At 52.3% G+C, this 23608-nt stretch overlaps 2 protein-coding genes and 1 non-coding gene across 3 annotated transcripts in view; 1 reads left to right on the forward strand and 2 right to left on the reverse strand.

Moving 5' to 3' along the window:
- The window catches only part of LOC137895017 (protein kinase C-binding protein NELL1-like), a 22369-nt gene extending 15475 nt beyond the window's left edge, over positions 1-6894 (forward strand). The window contains exons 8-15 of the mRNA XM_068740498.1: positions 197-341; positions 906-1028; positions 1918-2013; positions 3487-3627; positions 5223-5416; positions 6162-6338; positions 6425-6649; positions 6792-6894. Of these exons, the coding sequence (XP_068596599.1) occupies positions 197-341; positions 906-1028; positions 1918-2013; positions 3487-3627; positions 5223-5416; positions 6162-6338; positions 6425-6649; positions 6792-6842 (1152 nt within the window). The 3' untranslated portion in view covers positions 6843-6894. The remainder of the gene's footprint in view (positions 1-196; positions 342-905; positions 1029-1917; positions 2014-3486; positions 3628-5222; positions 5417-6161; positions 6339-6424; positions 6650-6791) is intronic.
- Positions 6895-13502: 6608 nt separating this feature from the next.
- Positions 13503-19132, reverse strand: adhfe1 (alcohol dehydrogenase iron containing 1). Its single transcript, XM_068739745.1, has 14 exons — positions 19044-19132; positions 18170-18207; positions 17949-17992; positions 17838-17891; positions 17602-17756; positions 16979-17175; positions 16523-16600; positions 16341-16446; positions 16100-16252; positions 15907-16005; positions 14904-14982; positions 14534-14630; positions 14115-14272; positions 13503-13953 (listed from the first exon to the last, which is right to left on the reverse strand). Exons 1-14 carry the CDS (start codon positions 19094-19096, stop codon positions 13870-13872), a joined length of 1395 nt encoding a protein of 464 aa, XP_068595846.1. The 5' UTR covers positions 19097-19132; the 3' UTR covers positions 13503-13869.
- A 1584-nt stretch (positions 19133-20716) lies between these two features.
- LOC137898573 (small nucleolar RNA SNORD67) lies at positions 20717-20829 on the reverse strand. Its single transcript, XR_011105607.1, has one exon. It is a non-coding gene; the product is annotated as a small nucleolar RNA SNORD67 (small nucleolar RNA).
- Positions 20830-23608: the final 2779 nt, after the last annotated feature.

Below are 23608 nucleotides of genomic sequence, written 5' to 3' on the forward strand. Positions count from 1 at the left end.
TGACCCGGTTGTGGTTCTGACCCGTTTGTGGTTCTGACCTGGTTGTAGTTCTGACCCGGTTGTGGTTCTGACCCGATTGTGGTTCTGACCCGTTTGTGGTTCTGACCCGTTTGTGGTTCTGACCCGGTTGTGGTTCTGACCCGTTTGTGGTTCTGACCCGGTTGTGGTTCTGACCCGGTTGTGGTTCTGACCCGGTTCACCCTCTCTGTGCTCAGATATTGACGAGTGTTCGACCCGGATCCATTACTGCCGGTCCAACACGGCGTGCTTCAACCTGCCGGGCGGCCATCGCTGCGACTGCCTGCCGGGCTTCATCAGGGTGGACGAGTTCTCCTGCACAGGTAGGTCGGCGTGCAGGTCCCGCCCACGTCCCGCCCACGTCCCCCCTGAAATGATCTTCAGGCTATAACGGATGTATTGATACGGGACAGCTAGCGCCCCCCCGGCTAACGGTCGCTTCTGTTTGGACCGAGCCATCCATCAGCGATTTATAATCCCGTTAATCTCAGGTGCATCACGGAGCATGAAAGGAGCGAGCCTTGTTGCGTTCGGGGGGGGGGGGGCGACTCACCAGGTGTGAAACGGCACGAGGGACCTCCTTTGTTCTTTCTCGGGTTGGAGGTGTTTCTCAAACCTGTTAATTCAATCTTCTTAAATTAAGTGCGTCACTTCAGAGGAACGCCCAACGAGGAATTAAAAGGAATAAAACCCTCCCACATGGGCGTGTCACCGGCCATCAAAGGCGACATTCCTGAAGAGTTCTGCTCGACATTGTTTAATGAGGCCGTTCTGGAATGACGGGAGGTGGGCGTGGTGGGAGTTGTCCAGTGACCTGCGTGAATTCGGTTTCCTTCTGTTTAACCCAAACGATCTTTTCTTGCCCCCCCCCCCCCCCCCCCCCCCAGAGCATGATGAGTGCGCTGTTGGTCAGAGCACGTGTGACGAGAACGCCATTTGCACCAACACCATCAGAGGTCACCTGTGCACCTGCAAGCCCGGATACGTGGGAAACGGCACCGAATGCAAAGGTGAGTTCACGCAAGCACCTGCAGGTAAAGACCTTTCATGTCCTCCCCGTCCTTTGATCTGAACCGTCCCGGTCGATCCGAGCAGGTAAAGACCTTTCATGTCCTCCCCGCCCTTTGATCTGAACCGTCCCGGTCGATCCGGCTCCAACCAGGCAGCGGCTGATCCTGGACCGGTTTCAGCAGGTGTGCTTCCTGGTTCCGGTTGAACGGCCCCCCCGCTCCTGTTCCGCCGTGATTACGCTCATTCCGACGTGTTCTGCCGCTGCTCGGCGCCGTGACGAGTAATAAAGCTGTTATTACAAGCGACGCACGCCGATGATTAGCGACGGGCGGCGTGGAAACGTTCTGCCGCACAACAGAGATAATCGGTGAACGCCACGGCAACGGTGAAAGGAGAGGGAGGGGCTGACAGTGGAGGAGGAGGTGTAGGCGTCTCCTCCCGCCTCCTGCTGGAACGCCGTATTAGCACGTGCGGCAGGTGGAGGGCAGGTCTGGTGTGGATCCTGTGGGCCAGAACCCAGAACCCAGAACCTTAGTCTGTGTGACGCAGAAGCTCTTTGTGTGCGTCCGGATAATGTTGTGAACCCAGACATGGTAGTATTATTTGTGTACGCACACATGCACACACACACACGCACACACGCACACACGCACACACACACACACACGCACACACACGCACACATGCACACACGCACGCACACATACACGCACACACACACACATGCACGCACACACACGCGCACACATGCACACACACGCACACACACACACGCACACATACACACACACACACACACACGCACACACACACACGCACGCACACATACACACACACACACACACACGCACACACACACGTTAAACTTTCCCTGTTTTCTCCTGCCAGCCTTCTGTGAGGACGGATGCAGGAGCGGCGGGACATGTGTGTCTCCCAACACGTGTGTCTGTCCCTCGGGATTCACGGGACGCCGCTGTGAGACAGGTGAGAGTTCAGGACCCCACCTGACCCCCGTCTTCTGCCCCGCCCACTGCAAGGTCAGCCGGAGCAGCACAGTGTTTTTATTCCTCTGACGTCCTGTCTTTGGTCACGCACACACACATGCACACATGCACACACGCGCACACACACACACGCACGCACGCACACACGCACACACGCACACACGCACGCACACGCACACGCACACACACACACGCACATGCACACACACACGCACACACACACTCCCCGTTGTGTTTAATTTGGTCGCTGCTGAGATTACTGCCCCCGGAGGAGCTGAATAAAATCACAGCTAATTCTTTTCTGTTCTTCTCCTCCGTGTTTCTCCTCCTTCCACCCATCCTGCCCTCTTCTCATCTCGTTTCTCTCTCTTCATTCCTGTCTTTCTCCTTCTGTCTCCTCCCTCCTTTCTTCCTCCTTTTCCTTTCCTTATATTTGCCCCCCCCCCCCCCTTTTCTTCTCACCTCCTCCTGTCCCTTTTGTTCGCCTTACTCCTCTCCTCTCCTCTCTGAGCATCACATGGTTCTACTCTTCTGTTGCCATGGTTACCCTGTAGATGCCAGGCTACACAAATAGTTGCTCCTTGCTGCGCCTCCTCAGGGACGGCCGTCGGTCCCGGCGCTGGACTCCGTTCTGGCCTGGGGAGTCACAGTTCAAAGTTCAAACCTTTATTCGTTATGGGGAGACACTTTATGCATCTGCAAAATATGCTGCTTTGCTGTGGGGAGAGGAGGAGGAGGAGGAGGAGCAGACGTGGACTCCTCCCTCTGCAGGTCTCTCGCCCCCGTCAGCGAACGCTTTTCTCCCTCTTGTCTTCGTTCCAGGTGTGTTTCTGTGAGGATGTACCTGCCTGCCCTTCAGGTAGATTAGATGTAATCCGATCCACGGAGGCCGCCGCCGCCGCGGTGCTTCCTGGTTCCCCCTGAAGGGAGGGATGGATGGGAGGGAGCGAGTTGGGCGTCTGAGTTCTCGCTCAGCCGTCGGGTTTTCTTCTTCAACAATAATCTTAATCCCAGAATAATCCAGGTTTCGGGACGAAACTGTTTTATCGTCTTTTAGCAGCCGAGAGGATTAAAGGTTCTTCCTCTTTGTTTCATTGCTCTTTTTTCTTTCTAGGAAACGTATTCGTCGTCTGCAGACGGTCGTATCGACCCCCCCCCCCCCAGACGGAGGCTGGGGGTCAGGCTGGGGGTCAGGCTTTGGGTCGGAGCCCCAGAATCCGTACATAATACATGACAGAGATTTACTCCCCCCAGAAGGATCCGACGCCTCGGGGCTCCGCATGTCGGATGCCAGCGATGGGGGGAGCGAGGAAACGACTGCCGACTTTGATCCACGCCGCGGCAGACGGGCTGCAGGGAGGTTGTCGGTTTAACGCCGGCAGCTGCTGACCCAGTTCTGTTGGCGGCAGCGTCTCCGGTTGGCCGGCGCTGACGGTGTTTTCCGTGTCCTCAGATATCGACGAGTGTTCCGAGGGCCTGGTCGAGTGCCACGGCCACGCCCGCTGTGCCAACCTGCCAGGATGGTACCACTGTGAGTGCAGAAGTGGTTTCCATGACAACGGCTCCTACCTGCTGGATGGAAGCTCCTGCAGAGGTGAGAAAAGGCTGAACTCAAAGCGTCTTCACCGCCAGCTCCTCCTCCTCTGCATGCATCCACGCCCCTCCTTCAGGCCCCTCCCTCCACATCGTGGAGTGATGTGATGTCACATGGCCTAACACGCCATCCTGCTGGCTTACAAGGGAGCCAATCAGAGGCCTCCCCACCTTCACAGAGATGTAATGATGCTTTAAGAGGATATTCCTTACTAGCCGTCGGACTTCCTGTGGAGAAATTTAAACATTTTAAAATCCCCCAAAAAGCCCAGGACTGTGTTTTTTTAACTTTTGCACCAGTAATGGATGCAGGAAATCACGAAACCGCCGCTTAGCCTCTAAATAGAGACGTGAGATCAGAGCCTGATTGGAGCTCATGACTAAAACGGGATTCTGAGGAGAAGGGCGAGGGACGCGCACGCCGTTACCACAAAGACAGCAGAGCCACAACTCACAGAAGTTCCGCCCTCATGATTTCCTGCTCCTCTTCTTCTTCATCTTCTTCCTCCAATTAGTGATTTAAGCAGTATCTCAGGGTCACTTAGAGGTCGTCACCACCGCTCTACTAATGAATGTCTTCCATGCATCAGAGGAGGTTTCCTCGACCATGACGGTTCATGAGTCAAAGAATTCAGCGGGGGGGGGGGGGGTGTCGCGTTGCAGGCAGCGCTGCTGTGGCTTCATGGTTTTGACTTCGTGTTCGGTACCTGGGTGCTTCAGGTGCTTCAGGTGCTTCAGGGGCAGACAGGTGGCCTGAATAAACAGGTTGTCATAAACGTGGAGATAAAACTCCATAAAGTTTCCTTGTCGCCCGTAACGACGTTCTCTGCGACCTTTTCTGCCTGGAGACAGAAATATACAAGATACTGAGCTTTCTGATTACGTCCAGTTACCAACACCTGCTCTCTCGTGTTCTTGTGGGCGTTTATTCCTGAGCAAATGTCTGTCTTCATGTTCGTATCCCAGCGGGTAGTGGGGTACGAACCCCCCCCCCCCCCCCCCATTAGTGCCGTTACGTGTAACAGCGCATGTAGGTGTTTAACGTGTTCACAGGTTAGCTCGTTTCCTGCCGCAGCTGCTCTGAGCAGCAGCTGAATGTAGCATGACTAGCATTAATCATGTAGCATGACTAGCATTAGTCATGTAGCATGACTAGCATTAATCATGAAGCATGACTAGCATTAATCACGTAGCATGACTAGCATTAATCACGTAGCATGACTAGCATTAATCATGAAGCATGACTAGCATTAATCATGTAGCATGACTAGCATTAGTCATGTAGCATGACTAGCATTAATCATGAAGCATGACTAGCATTAATCACGTAGCATGACTAGCATTAATCACGTAGCATGACTAGCATTAATCACGTAGCATGACTAGCATTAATCATGAAGCATGACTAGCATTAATCATGTAGCATGACTAGCATTAGTCATGTAGCATGACTAGCATTAATCATGAAGCATGACTAGCATTAATCACGTAGCATGACTAGCATTAATCACGTTTTCGGGGACGTTTTCAATGCCGGGTCGAGCGATCAGTCCGACCGGGCAGGTGCCGATTCAAACGGTTCCGTTTGTCTTTCAGACGTGGACGAGTGCAGTCTGCACACGCACACCTGTTGGAACGACAGCGTGTGCGTGAACCTACCGGGAGCCTACGACTGCGTGTGTCCGTCCGGACCGGGCTGCAGCGGTGACTGTCCCCAGGAGGACGGCCTCCGACGCAACGGCGAGGCCTGGCGGCCCAGCCGCGACCGCTGCGCCGTCTGCGCCTGCAAGGTACCGACGCCACAGGACGGGGTGTCGCCTCGGTCGCCACGGCGACAGAGAAAAGCGTGAAAACCACATCAGATTTAACACAAACAGTCCCTGATAATACTGGTGGTAACCATGGCAACCTCTGTTGTGCCTAATTAATTGGAGTTCAAAACAAGCTATTAAGTTCATTCAAATGACTTTAATTTCAGTCATCAAAGGTGTAAACAGGAAGTGCCTACATCTGCCGATCAACGCCAGCACGCCGTTTCCCATCTCGATTGACGACTGAACATAAACGTTCCGGCACGTCGGCGTTCCGCCCGTCATAGAAAGAGCGCCGGGAGCGTTTGAAACGCAGCGCAGCAGACGAGGAGGAGGAGGAGCTCGTTAGTTGTGATTTATGATGCAGAACGTTTCAGGCTGCGGAACGTTTTAGGGTGCAGAACCAGAACGTTTTAGGGTGCAGAACGTTTCAGGGTGCAGAACGTTTCAGGGTGCAGAACGTTTTAGGGTGCAGAACGTTTCAGGCTGCAGAACGTTTCAGGGTGCAGAACGTTTCAGGCTGCAGAACGTTTCAGGGTGCAGAACGTTTTAGGGTGCAGAACCAGAACGTTTCAGGGTGCAGAACGTTTCAGGGTGCAGAACGTTTCACTTTGCATTCCTGAAACAGAAGGTTTTGGGTCGGTCTGGGGGGGCGCCCTCACTTTGGACCTTTATCCGGGCCGACCCGCGTCCAGAACCCAGAACTCCGCCCTCTGTTGTGCAGGACGGGCAGACGTTCTGCAGGAGGAGACCCTGCGACTGTGGAGACCCGGAGGAGGACCCGTCCTGCTGCCCCGGCTGCGACAACCGACCCGGCAGCCGGTGTTTGGACCAGAGCGGGCGCAGCCGGTACCGCAGCGGCGCGTCCTGGCTGCACGGCTGCCAGCAGTGTCGCTGCGTGGTCCGTACCCGACGGCGTTGGACCTGAACCGGGGCGGGGCAACGATCAGCTGCAGGGTAACTTGGTGCTCTCTGTTGCCCCTGCAGGAGGGGGAGGCGGCCTGCCGACCTCTGGCCTGTCCCGTGTTGACCTGCGAGTCCACGGCGATGGCGGAGGGCGAGTGCTGCCCACGCTGCGCCGCCGCCCCCTGTCTGGCCGACAGCCCGTCACATGACGTCCGGCAGACGTGCCAGGACGCCGCCGGCACCGTCCGTCTCAGCGGGGACACCTGGCGCACGCCGGCCGCGCCCTGCACCGCCTGCAAGTGTGAGGTAGGTTGAGGCGAGCAGCGCCACGAAGCCGCGTCCCGTCGGCTGTTTGTAACGTCGCTAGGGTCCACGGTTAACCTTTGAACCCAGAGACCCCCCCCCGTGACGGTCGTAATCGTCTCTCCGTTTCCTTTCATCTCCTCAGAACGGGAACGTTTGCTGCTCGGTGGATCTCGACTGCCTTCAGAACAACTAACGTTCTCCTCCCCCCGCCGCCGGACGGCCCCGCCCCGCCCCGCCCCATTTCACGCCCGTCCTCTCGGGTTCATAAAAACAAACCTGGTGTGTGTGTGTGTGTGTGCGTGTGCGTGGCTCAGGTGGCTCCGAGGCCATCGTCGCCATGGTTACTGTGTTGTGTAGGTCTTTGTGTTTCGGTTCAGTTAAGCGGTACCGGTACTCGGCGAGTCCAGCGAGGTTTGGCGGTTTGTGGATTTGCTGAGTGAACGTTTCTCCGTAGTCATGACGACGCCCATCCCGGTGACCTTCCTTTTCGCGGGCTGCTTCGGGTTCTTCGGTGTGAAGCGGCCGGTTCTGCGAGTTTGACTGAAGCAACATTTCTATGGTTTCTACTTCGTCTTTGTTTTTCTATTCTTGCCTTAACCCTTTCAGTACCAACGTTCACCGTCTCTCCACCGAGCAGGTTCTGGTCCGACCCGTCTGTTTGTACGTCGACCAGAAACGGACTCTTCACTTTTTCACATTTTTTTTTTTTTCCCCAACACTGAACTGAAAAAATTCTCTCCCTGAGAATCAGACAAAAAAAGAACTTTGTAAACATGTAGAAAAAGAAACGTTGTTCTTGCTTCAGTTTCTACCGTCCTTGTGTTTCTTCCTTTGAAGGGAAATCAGTCACGTTTCAGTCGAACGCAGATCAATGCCGAGCTCTCCAGCTAGTAGCGCTAGCACTGATTAGCAAAGAGGATTAGCTCCCGAGTGCTAATCCAAGCTACATAATGTTGGCCAGACAAAGCGGGACAATTTGCATGACGAAGAATCACTGAAAACAGGATCCGGGTTAAAGCAGCGTCTCAGAAAGCGTTGGCATCGTCTGACGACGGCAACGACACTGCCACCTGCTGGCCTGGCATGCACACCACCGTTTGTGTGTAAACGGACTCTTCTTCCCAGCGGTTCGTCTTTTCTCTTCCCGTTTCTTTGGTTCTCGACTCAAATGATGAGTTGGGGAGAAACTGGCGTTCATTCTGGGGAGTGGTCACAATCCGTTTCCTTCCTGAACTTTACGGCGCCATTGTGCGTGAAATGTGGCGAATCTCCTTTTCGTGTCTGACTGAACCCGAGAGGCGGTTCCGATCCTTTTCGATCCCGATGTGCTTGTTCTTGTTCTTTTGATAGAAGACCTGGCCGGAGAATCTCCCCGACCCGTTCGCCGTACTCAAAGGGTTAAGTGTCACTGACTTGAGGACTGTGTCGTGATAGTTTGCTGTAAAAGAGAAAAAAGAATTCGGTTAATAAATATTTTAATTGTTCGCTTTGTTTGTCAGAGTATTTGGTTTCAGAACCGGCAGCTGGACTCACGGGTTCACAGGCGGGTTCGGACGGAACCGGGCGAAGTGAGCAAAGCCCGAAAACAAGCGTTCGGATTCGGGCCTGGACAAATGCGTCGGTGTCGCCCTGAACCCTGGAAGGCAACCAGAACCATCGGGTCCGTTCAGTGGCTGCTCTCTGGAGGCAGAACAAAAGTCCTCCAAAAATACAAACAGTCACGTCTCTGCATTCTGAAGGACCTCGGAGGTCGATGCACAAAGTGGTACGACCCATCGGAGGCCGATGCACAAAGTGGTCCGACCCATCGGAGGCCGATGCACAAAGTGGTACGACCCATCGGAGGCCGATGCACAAAGTGGGCCGACCCATCGGAGGCCGATGCACAAAGTGGTACGACCCATCGGAGGTCGATGCACAAAGTGGTACGACCCATCGGAGGTCGATGCACAAAGTGGTCCGACCCATCGGAGGTCGATGCACAAAGTGGTACGACCCATCGGAGGTCGATGCACAAAGTGGTACGACCCATCGGAGGTCACGGTCGACACATAAAATGTTAATTCATACATTTGATGCTTGAAACGTGACATTTTGTCGTCTGAAGAGCAGCCTGACCTTGACCTTGACCACGGAGACGGGCGACTGACTCGGTTCTACAGCATCATCAGCGCCGGTGCGTTTCCATGGACACAGACTGAGCGTGTCCATCTGGTGAGAGTTCAGCCTTTAACCTGCCGTCTGTCAGCTGGGAAGCGTCGCTCAGTCCTCTCCGGTCAGCCTGATCGGTGTCCTCGCCATCCCGGCCCCCGCCCCCCTCCACCGGGCGCCGGCCCCACGCGGAGGCGCTAGCCATTCATGGGCTGGAACCTTGGAGGTCATCGCAGAGGTGATGGAGTGTCTCCCACGGCAACAACGCTGTGTAGAAACCGCAGGAAGAGGGCGAAGCGTTAGCGGCTACAGCTAGCATTGACGCCAGAACAAACGGCATGCTGGGAAATTCCTTCAATCTGCTCTGGTTTAACTTCACGTCTTACTTCCCTGATTTGCTGGGGTAGACCAAAAGGAGAGAAAGCAGGTTTCACTTCAAATCAGGAAGTAGCTTCAGCAGCCCCTCCTCCTCCTGCTCCTCCTGCTCCTCCTCCTGCTCCTCCTCCTCCTGCTGCTGCTCCTCCTCCTCCTGACGGCAGCCGAATTGATCGTCACCTCTGTCTATCGATTTGTCACGACTGCAGCAGGATTGAAATGCAAGAAGCGACAAATACAGGGAGGGAATGAATACGTTGACCACGTGCACGTTGACCACGTGCACGTTGACCACGTGCACGTTGCTCATGTTAACACGAGGATGAAGGGGCTTAAACGCCTCATCGACCTCCCGGCCAATCAATGAGCGTGGAATTAAAGAGTGTAGCGGCGCTGCCTCCATCGACCGGCGGGCAGGCGGCCGGGCTAAGTGTTTACTTAAGCTGTGTGTGTGTGCGTGCGTGCGTGTGCATGTGCTCGTGAGTTTAAATTTAATTTGATTAAAAAAAAAAATTTTTGTTATAAGGCATCAATAAAGATTGATCAAACGTGAACGATTCCGTCTCGATGAAACTGAAATGTGGAAAATAGTTCTGAAGAATAACAGAATTTCCTTCCTTTCTTTTTGCTAATGACAAAAAGGCCGTTAGCGTATCTGAACGTGTTTCACGTATTGATCCTGACAGCTTGAGCTGCAGGAGAATATTAACCTGATTGGCTTCGGTTTCTGTTTTAGCAGATGCTGTAATTTAAAGACTTTCTAAATGTAATACGTACTTATAAAATATAAATATTCTTTGAACACAAACTGTCAGCCAAGTTGTTGTTTAGCGACTAAACCGTTTAGAGACGAAAACGTTTAGAGACTAAACCGCTTAGAGACTAAACCGTTTAGCGACTAAACCGTTTAGCGACTAAACCGCTTAGAGACTACACCGTTTAGAGACGAAAACGTTTAGAGACTAAACCGTTTAGAGACTAAACCGTTTAGCGACTAAACCGTTTAGAGACTAAACCGTTTAGCGACTAAACCGTTTAGAGACTGAACCGCTTAGAGACGGAACCGTTTAGAGACGAAAACGTTTAGAGACTAAACCGTTTAGAGACTAAACCGTTTAGAGACTAAACCGTTCAGCGACGGAACCGTTTAGCGACTGAACCGTTTAGCGACTAAACCGTTTAGAGACGAAACCGTTTAGCGACTAAACCGTTTAGAGACTAAACCGTTTAGAGACTAAACCGTTTAGCGACTAAACCGTTTAGAGACTAAACCGTTTAGAGACTAAACCGTTTAGAGACTAAACCGTTTAGCGACTAAACCGTTTAGCGACGAAACCGTTTAGAGACGAAACCGTTTAGAGACTAAACCGTTTAGAGACTAAACCGTTTAGAGACTAAACCGTTTAGAGACTAAACCGTTTAGAGACTAAACCGTTTAGAGACTAAACCGTTTAGCGATGTGTATTTAGTGGAGGATCGAGACGCATCTGGTGAGAGTTCAGCCTTTAACCTGCCGTCTCAGCTGGGAAGCATCGCTCAGTCCTCTCCGGTCAGCGTGATCGGTGTCCTCGCCATCCCGGCCCCCGCCCCCCTCCACCGGGCGCCGAACGTAACTCCAGCTGTAAGAAATCAAACGATCTGAAATCTAGTCTGGATGCAAACATTTATCAGACTAATTGATTCCTAAAACTCAAACAAGCTACTCACATAGCTACGGCTAACCCTGATGCTAACAGTAGCATCCATTGATCACCACGACCTTCACACGGCGGCGCCGACCGGGGCCGTTAATTCTCTGTCAAAACTTATTAAGCAATAACATTGATCAATTAGCCGAACAGCTTTAAAGTGTGTGTGGTGGGGGGGGGGGGGGGGCTCTCAGTATTCAGTGACGTTCCGAGGAAAGGATCGGAACGTCACGGAAAACCGGCCGCAGGTTTTAGGAAGCCCGTCATGTGATTAAAATAACAGCGACGACAGGAGTAGCGGGCGCCATCTGCTCAGACGGCGTTCTCCAGGTCGACCTTCATCTCATCCTGCCCCCCCCCCCCCCCCAGCTTCATTAACAGCGTTCCTCCTTATTCTACACTCTCCGTTTTCCAACATTCCTCATTCCGTGCTGTGAAATCCTGAATCCGGGCCGAGGAGAGAAACTGGGTCAGATGTGGACGATCAATAGACCCGACAGATTCTTATTAGCCGTGACGGCTGCAGCCTCCGGCCGTCTTTGGACGTGAACAAAGCGGAGCTTCTTCTGGGGCGCCGCTCGGAAGAGAAACGGCAGGATGTCGTCTGGGAGGGGAACAGAACCAGGTGGGATCGGGTCGGCAGGTAAACGATCAGCACCCGACTCGTTAAAAGAGGAAGAGGAAGGAAGCGGTCGATCCAGAGCCGGAAGAGGATTCACCGCGTGGGAAGAACGAGCAGGAAGAGAGTACACATATATATATACACGCATACTCGTACCTCAGTGCAGCCTAATGTCAAGATTACGTTGCCAACGGCAACGACAGCTCAGTCGAGAAGCAAAGGTCTCAGTAAATATGGCCGGAACAGATAACGACTCCGACCAGGTAAGGAGACAGGAGGAACACGCACACGCACGCACACACACACGCACGCACGCACACACACACACGCACGCGCACGCACGCACGCACGCACGCACACACGCACGCACACACACGCCGAGCACACACACGCACGCCGAGCACGCACGCACACACACACGCACGCACGCACACACACGCCGAGCACGCACGCACAAACACACACGCACGCACGCACGCGCGCGCGCGCACACACACACACGCACACATGCCGAGCACGCACACACACACATGCCGAGCACGCGCACACGCACACACACACACATGCCGAGCACGCACACACGCACACACACATGCCGAGCACGCGCACACGCACATGCCGAGCACGCACACACACACACACGCGCGCGCGCGCACGCACACATGCCGAGCACGCACACACACATGCCGAGCACGCACACCGAGCACGCACACGCACGCACATACACACACATGCCGAGCACGCACACACACACACACACACACGCACAGTTCTGAAAACGACCCAGCATCCTCGCATCGACGCGTTCGGCCGTTCGCCAAACGATTGAATTCAAAAGGCCACGTTTTCCAGAAGAGGCGAGCGTCTCCGTGGCGACGGATCACGACAGACGCATTCGGCTGAAGATGTTCCTGGAGGAGGTTTGGAGGAGATCCTCGGAGTTCTAGCCCGTTTTACCCGCTAGCCAAAAGATTAGCGCAGCCGCCAGTTAATTAGGTAGCAAGAGGGCTAATCAATATCCGACGGCGTGCGTCTTATCTGGGAATGCAGACGGAGGAACGACGACACCCGCGTCGAGGAGCGAGTTCACCGCCAGAAGGCTCGGGAACGATTACACGCTCGTTACGCCGGAATAATGGAGCGATGTCGACGCGGCGCCGAGAAGCACGAGGACTGGAAACGGATTCTAAGAGTCAATTAACCCGGAGAGACGGGGCGTAACGCGCCCGCCTCCGGACGCCAGGCGAGGATCTTCGGACGACGGGCGAAGAAAGCCGGAGGTAGAAACGTCTTCGCTCCGATTCGACGAGGTGAGCGGCCATTTCCTTTTCCATTAGAACAACGAGACAAAGAGTTCTGGGAAGCGATGGAGACGGCAAGGAGGACGGAGGAGGACAGAGGAGGACGGAGGAGGACGGAGGAGGACGGAGGAGGACGAAGGAGGACAGAGGAGGACGAAAGGGAACGGAGGAGGATGGAGGACAAAGGAGGACGGAGGACAGAGGAGGACGAAAGGGAACGGAGGAGGATGGAGGACAAAGGAGGACGGAGGAGGACGAAGAAAGACACGCGGAACATCGATCAGTCTGTCAGAACACCACAGAAGAAGATCAGCGTTCTCAACGCCGGAGCTCTGCTCACCACCACGTTACGTCCAACTCCGATCATCCGTCCCCCTCATCACGAAAACCACCCGCCACCTGGGGAACAGGTAGACGAGAACCAGCACCCTGTCCCACACCTGGGGAACAGGTAGACCAGAACCAGCACCAGTGAAACCAGTCCGGACTGGAGCAGGAAACATTTTTAAACTCTTTATCCGGCTGCTGAATGAAATGTTCGCAGCAAGAAACGGTAATGAGGATGTAAATAAGTAATGATGTCAGAGGAAGGTTGGAATTCTGTAACCCATGACGACGGGAGGAAGAACCGGCAAAGCAACCGACCGAGCGAATCGCTCCGGCAGCGCTCGGCTAACTCGCTCGCGTCTCAATGCTGCCCATCTCGGATTACGGTCCTGGATTTTATTTAATATTCAACCATTACAGCACGGATCAGCTTCACATTCGTTAGAAATCATTAACTGCTCAGTGAACTCTGATCAGGTTAATCAATAAGTCCTCACGTCGAGTCTAGCTGCGTTAAAATCTAGTTTCATGTCAATAGAAAGTCCCGCTGAGCGCTCACGTCCTCACGTCCTCACGTCTTCACGCAGAGACATCCAAGGACAGAAACGCGTCCCGCAACCAAACGAAGGTTCTGTCCGGACACAAGGCGCCGACGTAATCCGTCGGTCTGAACCGGCTGAGAAACAGCGGCCTCTAGTGGCCTGGGACCCTGTTGACTGACTGGTGATTGGTGCATTGATTTAAGATGATTGGTGTTCAGTAGAGCTTCATGGAGGCTTCAAACAGGAAGCTCAGGTCCTCCTCAGTGTGCCCCCTGGGGGACAGTTTGGTCACTCGCTCCTGAAACAACAGGAAATAGAATTCTGGGAAATGAGAGCTTAAATTAGCCTGAGAGTAAATCTCTAGCCTGAATGTAACAATATTCAATATTCAAAATGTTTCGTTTGTCCACTCGATGAAATGGCGTCCTGTCGGCTTCAGGTGAGCGGCGTCAGACGCACCTGAGGGATGGTTCCCTTCACCAGAGCTGGGATGTCGTCCCTGCTGTATCCCACAGCTCCCAATCCGTCCTCCACCTGCAGGTCATACAGGAACTGACGCAGCGCATCGGCCAGAACGGCGCCCGCATCCCGCCTCTTCACCTGCCGGATATCCACACCTGAACCGATAAAAGCACGAAGTCGTGTCCAGATACAGTCGGAATCATTACAGCTAGCGGCTAGCGCTATTTCCTGTGGATTCATACAGAATCATTACAGCTAGCGGCTAGCGCTATTTCCTGTGGATTCATACAGAATCATTACAGCTAGCGGCTAGCGCTATTCCCTGTGGATTCATACAGAATCATTACAGCTAGCGGCTAGCGCTATCCCCTGTGGATTCATACGGTACTATCCAGGACTGAAAGGTGAACAGGTACCGAGGATCTCTGCAGCCTCCAGGTGGCGCTCTGGACACATCGGCGCTGTGAAGGTAAAGACGGCCGGAGATGTGAGGACCACCGAGAGGCCGTGGGGCTGAGGACGGAGACGGAGACACACACACACACACACACACACACACACACACACACACACACACACACACACACACACACACACGTGTTAACAGATAAATAAAATATTTTAGACACTGAATAAACAGTCAAATCAACCAACTGATCTCTGATTGGATAAACCCTCTGGAGGCGTTCCTCAAGGAGTGTGTTTTGGACATCTTTGATTCGGATTGTTCCGTTTAGAACATTCAGCCAACAGTAAAGCAGACACCTGTGTGGCGCCGTCACTCACCACCAGGGGGTGCTCCACGCTGTAACCCTTCGCCGAATGAGTCTTGACGTTCCCAGCGATGGGATAGGACATCCCGTGACTGCAGGGAGAAAAGGTTCGAATGTTTTTAACCCTACGCGGTGGAAACACGCCTCTTGGATAACAGATCAATAAATATATTGAACCGCGAGACGGATAAACGGCGAACGCCGATCACAAGACGGATAAACGGCGAACGCCGATCACAAGACAGATAAACGGCGAACGCCGATCACAAGACGGATAAACGGCGAACACAAGACGGATAAACGGCGAACGCCGATCACAAGACGGATAAACGGCGAACGCCGATCACAAGACGGATAAACGGCGAACACAAGACGGATAAACGGCGAACGGCGATCACAAGACGGATAAACGGCGATCACAAGACGGATAAACGCCGATCACAAGACGGATAAACGGCGAACACAAGACGGATAAACGGCGAACACAAGACGGATAAACGGCGAACGGCGATCACAAGACGGATAAACGGCGATCACAAGACGGATAAACGGCGAACACAAGACGGATAAACGGCGAACGCCGATCACAAGACGGATAAACGGCGATCACAAGACGGATAAACGGCGAACGCCGATCACAAGACGGATAAACGGCGAACACAAGACGGATAAACGGCGATCACAAGACGGATAAACGGCGAACGCCGATCACAAGACGGATAAACGGCGATCACAAGACGGATAAACGGCGAACGCCGATCACAAGACGGATAAACGCCGATCACAAGACGGATAAACGGCGATCACAAGACGGATAAACGGCGAACACAAGACGGATAAACAACGATCACAAGACGGATAAACGGCGAACACAAGACGGATAAACAACGATCACAAGACGGATAAACGGCGAACGCCGATCACAAGACGGACGATTCATTCTTTTATTTTGAAAGGATGATTTTAATAGAATCTCCGCGGTTTAAGCAGAACCATAAAAGGCCGGCGTTTCTCACCACAGATGAACTCCAGCGTTTCCAAACCCGATGCCGGCGACGACGCTAGCCAGGTGCATGCTGGACCGGGCCTCCAGGTCCTCGGGGTCGCGCACGGCCCTGCAAACAAACAAACACTCACCTGCGTGTAAAGATTTTCACGCCTCTGCCGTCGTCCTGAGGTCCGTTCAGGCCGCTCAGCTTCACGCTTTACCGTTTCATAAACTTGGCGAGCAGGTGGAGGGCGTGGCGGGACCACACGTCGCTGAAGGGGTTGCTGCCCTGGTAGGCGGGGCGGTCGATGGGGTTGGGGGGGCAGGGGCTCCTCTGGTTGTAGGGCAGGGCGGTGTACGACTCCAGAGCGTGACTGAGGGGACAGAAGAGCGCTGCTCATCATTCTACCTGCAGGGCGTGGCTCGTGATGTCATCGCCTATCAGTGTACAGGAAGTCTGACCAGAGCACGTCAAAGCCGCTGTTGGCGGCGACTCTTTCGGGCATGCTCAGAGTGTGTATCGGGTCGACGACGCCCAGCGTGGGTCTCATGGCTCTGCTGGCGATACCTGAACACAGACAGCCAATCACGGCTCAGATGAACTCTCTGATGTCATCATTCAGCCTCTCCCGAGTCGTTCCTACCGGTTTTGGCTTTCAGGGGCTCGTAGTCAAAGATGGCGACTCCGGTGGTCTCGCTGCCGGTCCCGGCGGTCGTAGGAACTGAAGCACACCAACGACATGACCTGTGACCTCTGGGTTAGGGTCACAACCCTTGAGCCGATTTTTAAACAATCTTACATCTGAATTTATCTGGAGGCTCAAAACGCAAACAATCCAAAGAGGAACTTTAAATCAATAAAATAAATATAAATATAGATTAAAGTAACATTTATAAACACATATTTATATTTGATACAGAACAAGAGTTCTCATTGTGATAAAGCATTAATCAAATTTAAATATTAGATGTTGTATATTAAACTGAATTATTACTGATTCAATCCTTTAAATTATTTGTTTGAACGACAAGCTGTCAATCCTTTCACATCGTGTGTACAGCCCGCTGGTTGCCATGGTAACCCCGGGGTCTACTCCTACCTGCGATGAGCGGCTTCAGAGCCCCGGTGATCGGCTTCCCTTTGCCAATCGGGGCGTTGACGAAATCCAGGAAGTCGGCTTCGGGGTGAGACGCGTACAGGTTGGCTGCTTTGCAGGTGTCAATCACAGAACCCCCGCCCACCGCCACGTAAACGTCGAACGACTCCTTCTTAGCAAACGTGATGGCTTCTTTAAAGCTGGAACACACAGAGGTGCTCACGTACTTCCTGTGTGCTTCCTGTGTGCTTCCTGTGTACCTCCTATGTACTTCCTGTCTGCTTCTTGGGTGCTTCCTGTCTACTTCCTGTGTACTTCCTGTCTGCTTCCTGTCTACCTCCTGTCTGCTTCCCGTCTACTTCCTGTCTACCTCCTGTCTGCTTCCTGTCTACCTCATGTCTGCTTCCTGTCTACCTCATGTCTGCTTCCTGTCTACCTCCTGTGTACTTCCTGTCTACCTCCTGTCTGCTTCCTGTCTACCTCCTGTGTACTTCCTGTCTGCTTCCTGTGTGCTTCCTGTCTACCTCCTGTGTACTTCCTGTGTGCTTCCTGTCTACCTCCTGTCTGCTTCCCGTCTACTTCCTGTCAGGAGGTTCCCCGGCTAGACGTCACCTGGACCGTCTCACCTGCCGTCGGTCGGCTCCACCCGGACCTCGTCGTACACTTTACACTTGACTCCGCTCTCGGCCAGAGACTGGAGGACGGCCTTCACCGGAGGGAGGCGGGACAAGTTCCTGTCCGTCATCAGACAGACGTTCCGAGCTCCGAGGTTCTGCAGATCCTGCGGGAGAACCGGACATCAAAGCCCTGCATCACAAAGACGCGTGTGATGAAGACGATGGTGATGAAGAGGACTGCCCACCATGCCGATCTCTCTGGTGACTCCTTCTCCATATCTGATGTTGGAGCTCGCAATCTGTAAACAAACAACAACATCGTCGTCATGGTAACACACAGCTTCGCTTTGACCTACCTCGAAGGCGTAGTCGGTCTTCCTGACGGAGCAGGTTGCTGCACCTGCAGGCGAAAAGTCAAACACTCAGATATCTGTTATTGATTCTGATCAATCGTGATTGAAACATTCAATTTGAGACCAAACTCTCTCCACGTGTTGCCAATCATTAACACTGATCACTGGAGGTTAGTTATTGATCATCGATCACATGTGTGGGTCAGGAGCCCGACGCTGTTTACCGTGGTGGAGGCCGCTGGAGTGGGCGGGGCATCTGCACCTGTTCACAAAGCCACCCATCAGAAACGGATTTAAAACGCGGATCGGGATTCAGTGCAATCATGGATGATTTGTGTTCGAAGAAAACAGCGACCCCGCCCTTAACTGTTTCCGAGTTAAAGTTCAAATAATCTCCGGACTCTAAGGGAAACACCTGTAACAGCTGAAACACCTGTAACACCTGTAACACCTGCAACACCTGAAACACCTGTAACACCTGTAACACCTGAAACACCTGTAACACCTGTAACACCTGAAACACCTGTAACACCTGTAACACCTGCAACACCTGAAACACCTGTAACACCTGTAACACCTGAAACACCTGTAACACCTGAAACACCTGTAACACCTGTAACACCTGAAACACCTGTAACACCTGAAACAGCTGAAACACCTGAAACACCTGTAACACCTGTAACACCTGAAACACCTGTAACACCTGAAACACCTGTAACACCTGAAACACCTGTAACACCTGAAACACCTGTAACACCTGTCTGAGCATATAAAGCTCCTTACTGTATGTTGAACAAGATCTCTGGGGAAGAAACACGCTCAAAAGTAGTTTTAAAGATCATCTCGGTGATTTTAAAGTCACCCGAATTATTCAACGCGCGCTTCTGATTCATAAACCGGATTCAATAAATCTCTGAGTATCGATAAACTGATGTTAGATCTAAGGAGCTCTAAAACCGGGTGATTTTTAAACGGAGTCTGGCGTCACCTTCACTCGTTTAGAGAAGGGGGCGTTGCTGCAGCCTGAAACGTCACGACGTCGTCGTTACGTGTTTCCTCCATTAAATGTTTAGTTTCGTCAACGGGATTCGAACTTACGCCGCTTTCTCGAGCTGCCTGAGCAGGTGAACGATCCGGTCCCGACCGGCCATGCCTTCAGTGTGTGCGTGGTCTGATCCGCACCGGGCCTCTGACGCTCTGACGTCATTAACACGCGCTGCTTCCGGTGATGCATTTCAAAATAAAGGACACACTCCCTTGGAAGATGTTTTATTTTAACTTGAAACGAGAAATAAGCTTAAATATGATTGGCGAGATCAAACCTGGTCATCAGTGCAAACAATTTAGATTCGCGTCAGAAAATCTTAAGATGTAGAATATATAGTTTAATTAAACATTAATTTATTGGTGAATCTCATATGTAGGGATTCTGGTTTAGTTTTTTAAACCCCCTCGTCTTCAGAACGTCCTCCTTCCGGCGCCATATTAAAACCTTTGACACACACACACACGCGCGCGCGCGCACACACCTCAGAGGCACCAAGAGATTGATCAGAGCAAAGCGTATCAGGCAGATTACGGGCCCGGTTCCCCGGGTTTCCATTACCGGCCTCCTAATCCCGTTATCAGGAGGCGCTCTAAACGGGCGTGAGCGGCACGCCGTGCGTGTTGTGCATGAGGCCATCCATCACCGGGGGGGGGGGGGGCGTTAACGTCACCGCCGTGCGACCGAGAGCAGCATCCAAATCTCTGCCGCTTAGCTGTGATGCACGCAACAGCGGGGGGCGGGGCCACCAAGACCTCTGCCGGCGGATTTATCCGTCACGGAACAGACGCATGACGTCATCGTCTCAGGACGCAGACGTGCCTTCAATAGAGCGTTAAATACTTCCGGGTCGCTTCCTCCAATCAGACGGCTCCACCAGGTAACGAGTTAGCGACAGGTTCGAGGGAGGAGCCGAGCCTTTCCGGGTTCTTCCCGACTCCGGTCCGGATTATAACCGACAGGGTCCGGAACCCAGACTCGACCGGGTCCGCTGAGATTAACTGAAGTTATCCCAACTACAAAGTTCTTCAAACCACTTCAAAGGTTTCACACCTGGGGCAAACAGCAGCGGCCGTGAGGATGGATAGAACCCCCCCCCCCCCCCCAGTACTCGGTAATGTCTGCGTCCAGCTGCTTTACGGCAGAACATCTGGCCCATTAGGTGGTTCTGCGATGGAACGTTCTACCGGAGACCCGTCTTCCGTTCCCCACCTCCGTTTACCGAAGTAACAGAATCTTCCTGCAGGAACGTTTGGAAGGCCATCAGACGGTTCTTTCCAGAGACTCGGCTGCCACCTAGTGGTCAACAGACACATTACACCAGCAACATGGAAGCATTGAATATGATGAATATATTTATTAGAAGCACATCAGTAAACTGGATGAATTCTATCAGAACCAATCGCCCCTAGTCTGTTCAATAGAATCGAACGGTTAACGGCGCCGAAGGCCTTCTGAAGGTCCAGCAGAACCACGCCGCAGGATTTGCCCGAACGTCCAGTGGGGGACGGTCAAACGTCCAGTTCACGTTAGCCTGACAGACACAGAAGAAACCAGGAGTGAAAAGTCGGCAGTATTACAGACAAATCACTTTATTAAAGTAATTTAAAACAATATTGAAGACTGTCTAATTATGATCAATATATTGATTTAATCCAGATCACTAATCCCGCGTGTATAGATTATATAACAGAACCAGAAGGCCCGCCCTCCGCTTCGACCTCGGGGTGAGTCAGATGGCCCCTGTGCACCGTGCGTGTCCTCAGCCTGGGTCGGGTCGGGGCGTCGATGCCACCGCACCGTCGCCCCAACGGAACCGTGCAACTCATCACTCTCACCCCGAACCGAGCGTTACCGGGAAGCGAACACCGAAGCGGGTTTCGTACCGTGTTTCCATCTCGGACCAGCGGCTCCATCCGGTCCGGCGTCGCCGCTAGCTAGCTCAGCGAAACGCACAAAACAAGCATGCTAGCGCTAGCCGTGCGCGCGAAACGACGGAGAACCGAAGCGATTCCCGACGGGGACCAATAGAAACATATCGATCCATCTCCTCACGAAAACCGGAAAACGATTCCGCTTAGCTTTCAGCCGCTAGCTGCTAGCACTCAGCAAAACCAAACTGAGGAAACCGCGACGTTAGCTAGCAGCGCATGGTAGCATGCTAGCGCGTGGCCTATGCTAGCTTTAACGTCTTTTTCCTCTTTCGGCTCGTCCAATCAGGGGTCGCCACAGAAAAGCAACCTTTTAACCGATTACATGCTTAATTCTGGCAGTTTAATGCCGGATGCCGTTCCCGCCGGAACCCTCCGCCCTTCTCCGGGCTTGGGCCTGGGCCTGGGCCTGGCTCAGGGGAGGCGCTACCATGCTACCTAGCTTCCATGCTACCGCCGAGGCTGCGTCTATGCTATCTTTAGCGGACCTTCTCCAAAGTCACAAGCTTCGATGTGAAATTTAAACATCTGCGATATTATCAAGTAAAAAAAAAAAAGGAAATAGTTCGCGTATTTCTAACTACTTTCCTCATAATTCTTGCTCATCGTAACGCGACGTTAAAACGCGGCTTCCCTCTCGCTCAAAACGAGCACGCTACGAGAGCTGATCGCGGATTGGCCCACGTGACCAACCAATGATGGGCTGCAATTGGACGAAGGAGTTTTCTTTTTTATTTGCCCACCAATGAAAGGTCGCATAATCATGACGCGCTCACACTCACTTCCGACCTCGGTGCTGATTGAGACGATCTCAAACGTACGTGATTCTAGAACTTTGTCCTTCTAACGTTAATTACAGTTTTAAAATATTTGAATAAACGAGCATCAGTTCAAAGAACGTGACGAAACAAAGTGTCGATATTTTGTGGTAAACGGAGCTGCATTAATCAGCTTTACGCCGTTTCCTCTGACGTCACGCTGACGTCGCTGGTCATGTTCACTGAGGCCGCAGAGGCTCCACAACAGACACGCCTTAACGCAAGTAGTTACTAAAAATGACTTTTTAATGCGACATTGTTATTAACCCTTTCCTGCTCAACCTGTGCGATGGCTGAATCCCCGTTTAAATATTGATACAGGTAATATTCTTTCTGATCCGTGTGTACTCGTCTACCTTTATCACTGAAGAAGAATACCACAACGAGCTTCCGGAGGGCTTCGAGTCTCTAAACCAAGGATGAAAGGATAAACAGTGGCGTTGTACTGAAATAAGCTTTACAAGTACAAGAGATTAAAGTCCAACACGTCATATACATACCTAAAATACCTGAACATAATATAATCCAATCAATCCTGACGAGGCCTTTAAATCATACCAGACTATAACATTAACGTTGGATTCGTGACATCTCTGCTCCTATTGGTCCGTCTGCATCGATCCGTCATCTTCAAATCATCTTTTTTTTTTTTTTTAAAGAGAAACTGAATCAGAAGTTTCCTTGAAATGCAAATGCAATTTTATATTAAAAGATGGCAAAGGGATAATTCACTATATCACACAACACAGCTCGTTAGTACTGCCATGGAAATACATATACAGCCGTTTCATATATTTACACATCAAGGGACAACCGAACAGAAACCATAAATACCTTTTATGTTAACTTTACAACAGCTATACGCGACCAGTATTTCATAAGATAAAGGGCACTATTAAATAACTGGCATCCTCCCTATCATTTACAGGCTTAGAAACACAGTGGTTAAGATAATCCAGCAAAACAAAACAAAACAAAACGTGAGTCAAATTAAAACAATCTGAAACCAGGCATGAAATCCCGTCGTTTGTTTATATCATCCAGAGAAAGTCTGTAGTTTCAGCGTTCCTGCAGCAGAGGTGGAGGGACTGAGAGCCAGGCCGGCGGGGTCACCTGGCTGCCCTGCGACCCCCCCCCCCCCCCCCCATCGGCCTCAGTGCTTCAGCTAGCAGCAGATCAGCAGGGTGCTGGGCTTGTAGCAGATACTTCAAAATACACGCTATTTGTACTCGTCAGCATAGCGTTATAGTATTTCCTTGTTCAAGCGAATGTACCTGTTCATTTCACTTTACAGTAAGTAGACTGGAGCCCTCGCCGTCTGAGCGACGCCCACTCGTCCTGCGGCGACGCCCACTCGGCTGGATGGTTTTTGAGCGTGAATACTTTTGAACGAAGCCTCTGATGAAACTGCAGAACGTTTCCAGCTGAGCCAAAATCCTCGTTTTAAGTGCTATCGTACCGAAATCATTTACCTGGGGGGGTAAACCCCGGGCAGGGGGGCGCCAGCGCGCCGGGATCACGAGATGGAGCTGAGAAAGTAGCGTGTTTGGGGCGCGACAAATCCCAAAGAGCTTTACTTCAACAGCCAGGTGAATGAAACCACGACGACCTGCACGCCGGTCGGCCCCAGGCGGGACTACGTTTGTGAGATTTGGGGAAATCAACCCAAACAGAGTGAATTTAAACATTTCAAACCTCTGAGAAAATAAATAAACACCTGAAGGAAGGACAGAAGAAAAGGTTTGGCACTCTGGCTGTTACTTCCTACGCGCCTCCCCCCTCTGCTCTGCTGGAGGATTAACCACGGATGACAAAATAAGGGGGGGGGGGGGGCAAATCCAACCCAATGAATGAAAGAAATGCACGAAG

This window comes from Brachionichthys hirsutus, chromosome 1 (genome assembly GCF_040956055.1).
Source record: "Brachionichthys hirsutus isolate HB-005 chromosome 1, CSIRO-AGI_Bhir_v1, whole genome shotgun sequence".
Classification (NCBI taxonomy): Eukaryota; Metazoa; Chordata; class Actinopteri; order Lophiiformes; family Brachionichthyidae; genus Brachionichthys; species Brachionichthys hirsutus.

What these genes read in the sequence shown, in the direction of transcription:
- adhfe1 (XM_068739745.1), bottom strand. Translation starts at nt 19,096, where the DNA reads ATGGCCGGTCGGGACCGGATCGTTCACCTGCTCAGGCAGCTCGAGAAA. An exon ending in AGCGGCTTTGACGTGCTCTG is followed by an intron (nt 16,253 to 16,340) that starts GTCAGACTTCCT and finishes CTGTCCCCTCAG; the next exon opens with TCACGCTCTGGAGTCGTACA. An exon ending in GCGTGGAGCACCCCCTGGTG is followed by an intron (nt 14,631 to 14,903) that starts GTGAGTGACGGC and finishes CTCCGTCCTCAG; the next exon opens with CCCCACGGCCTCTCGGTGGT.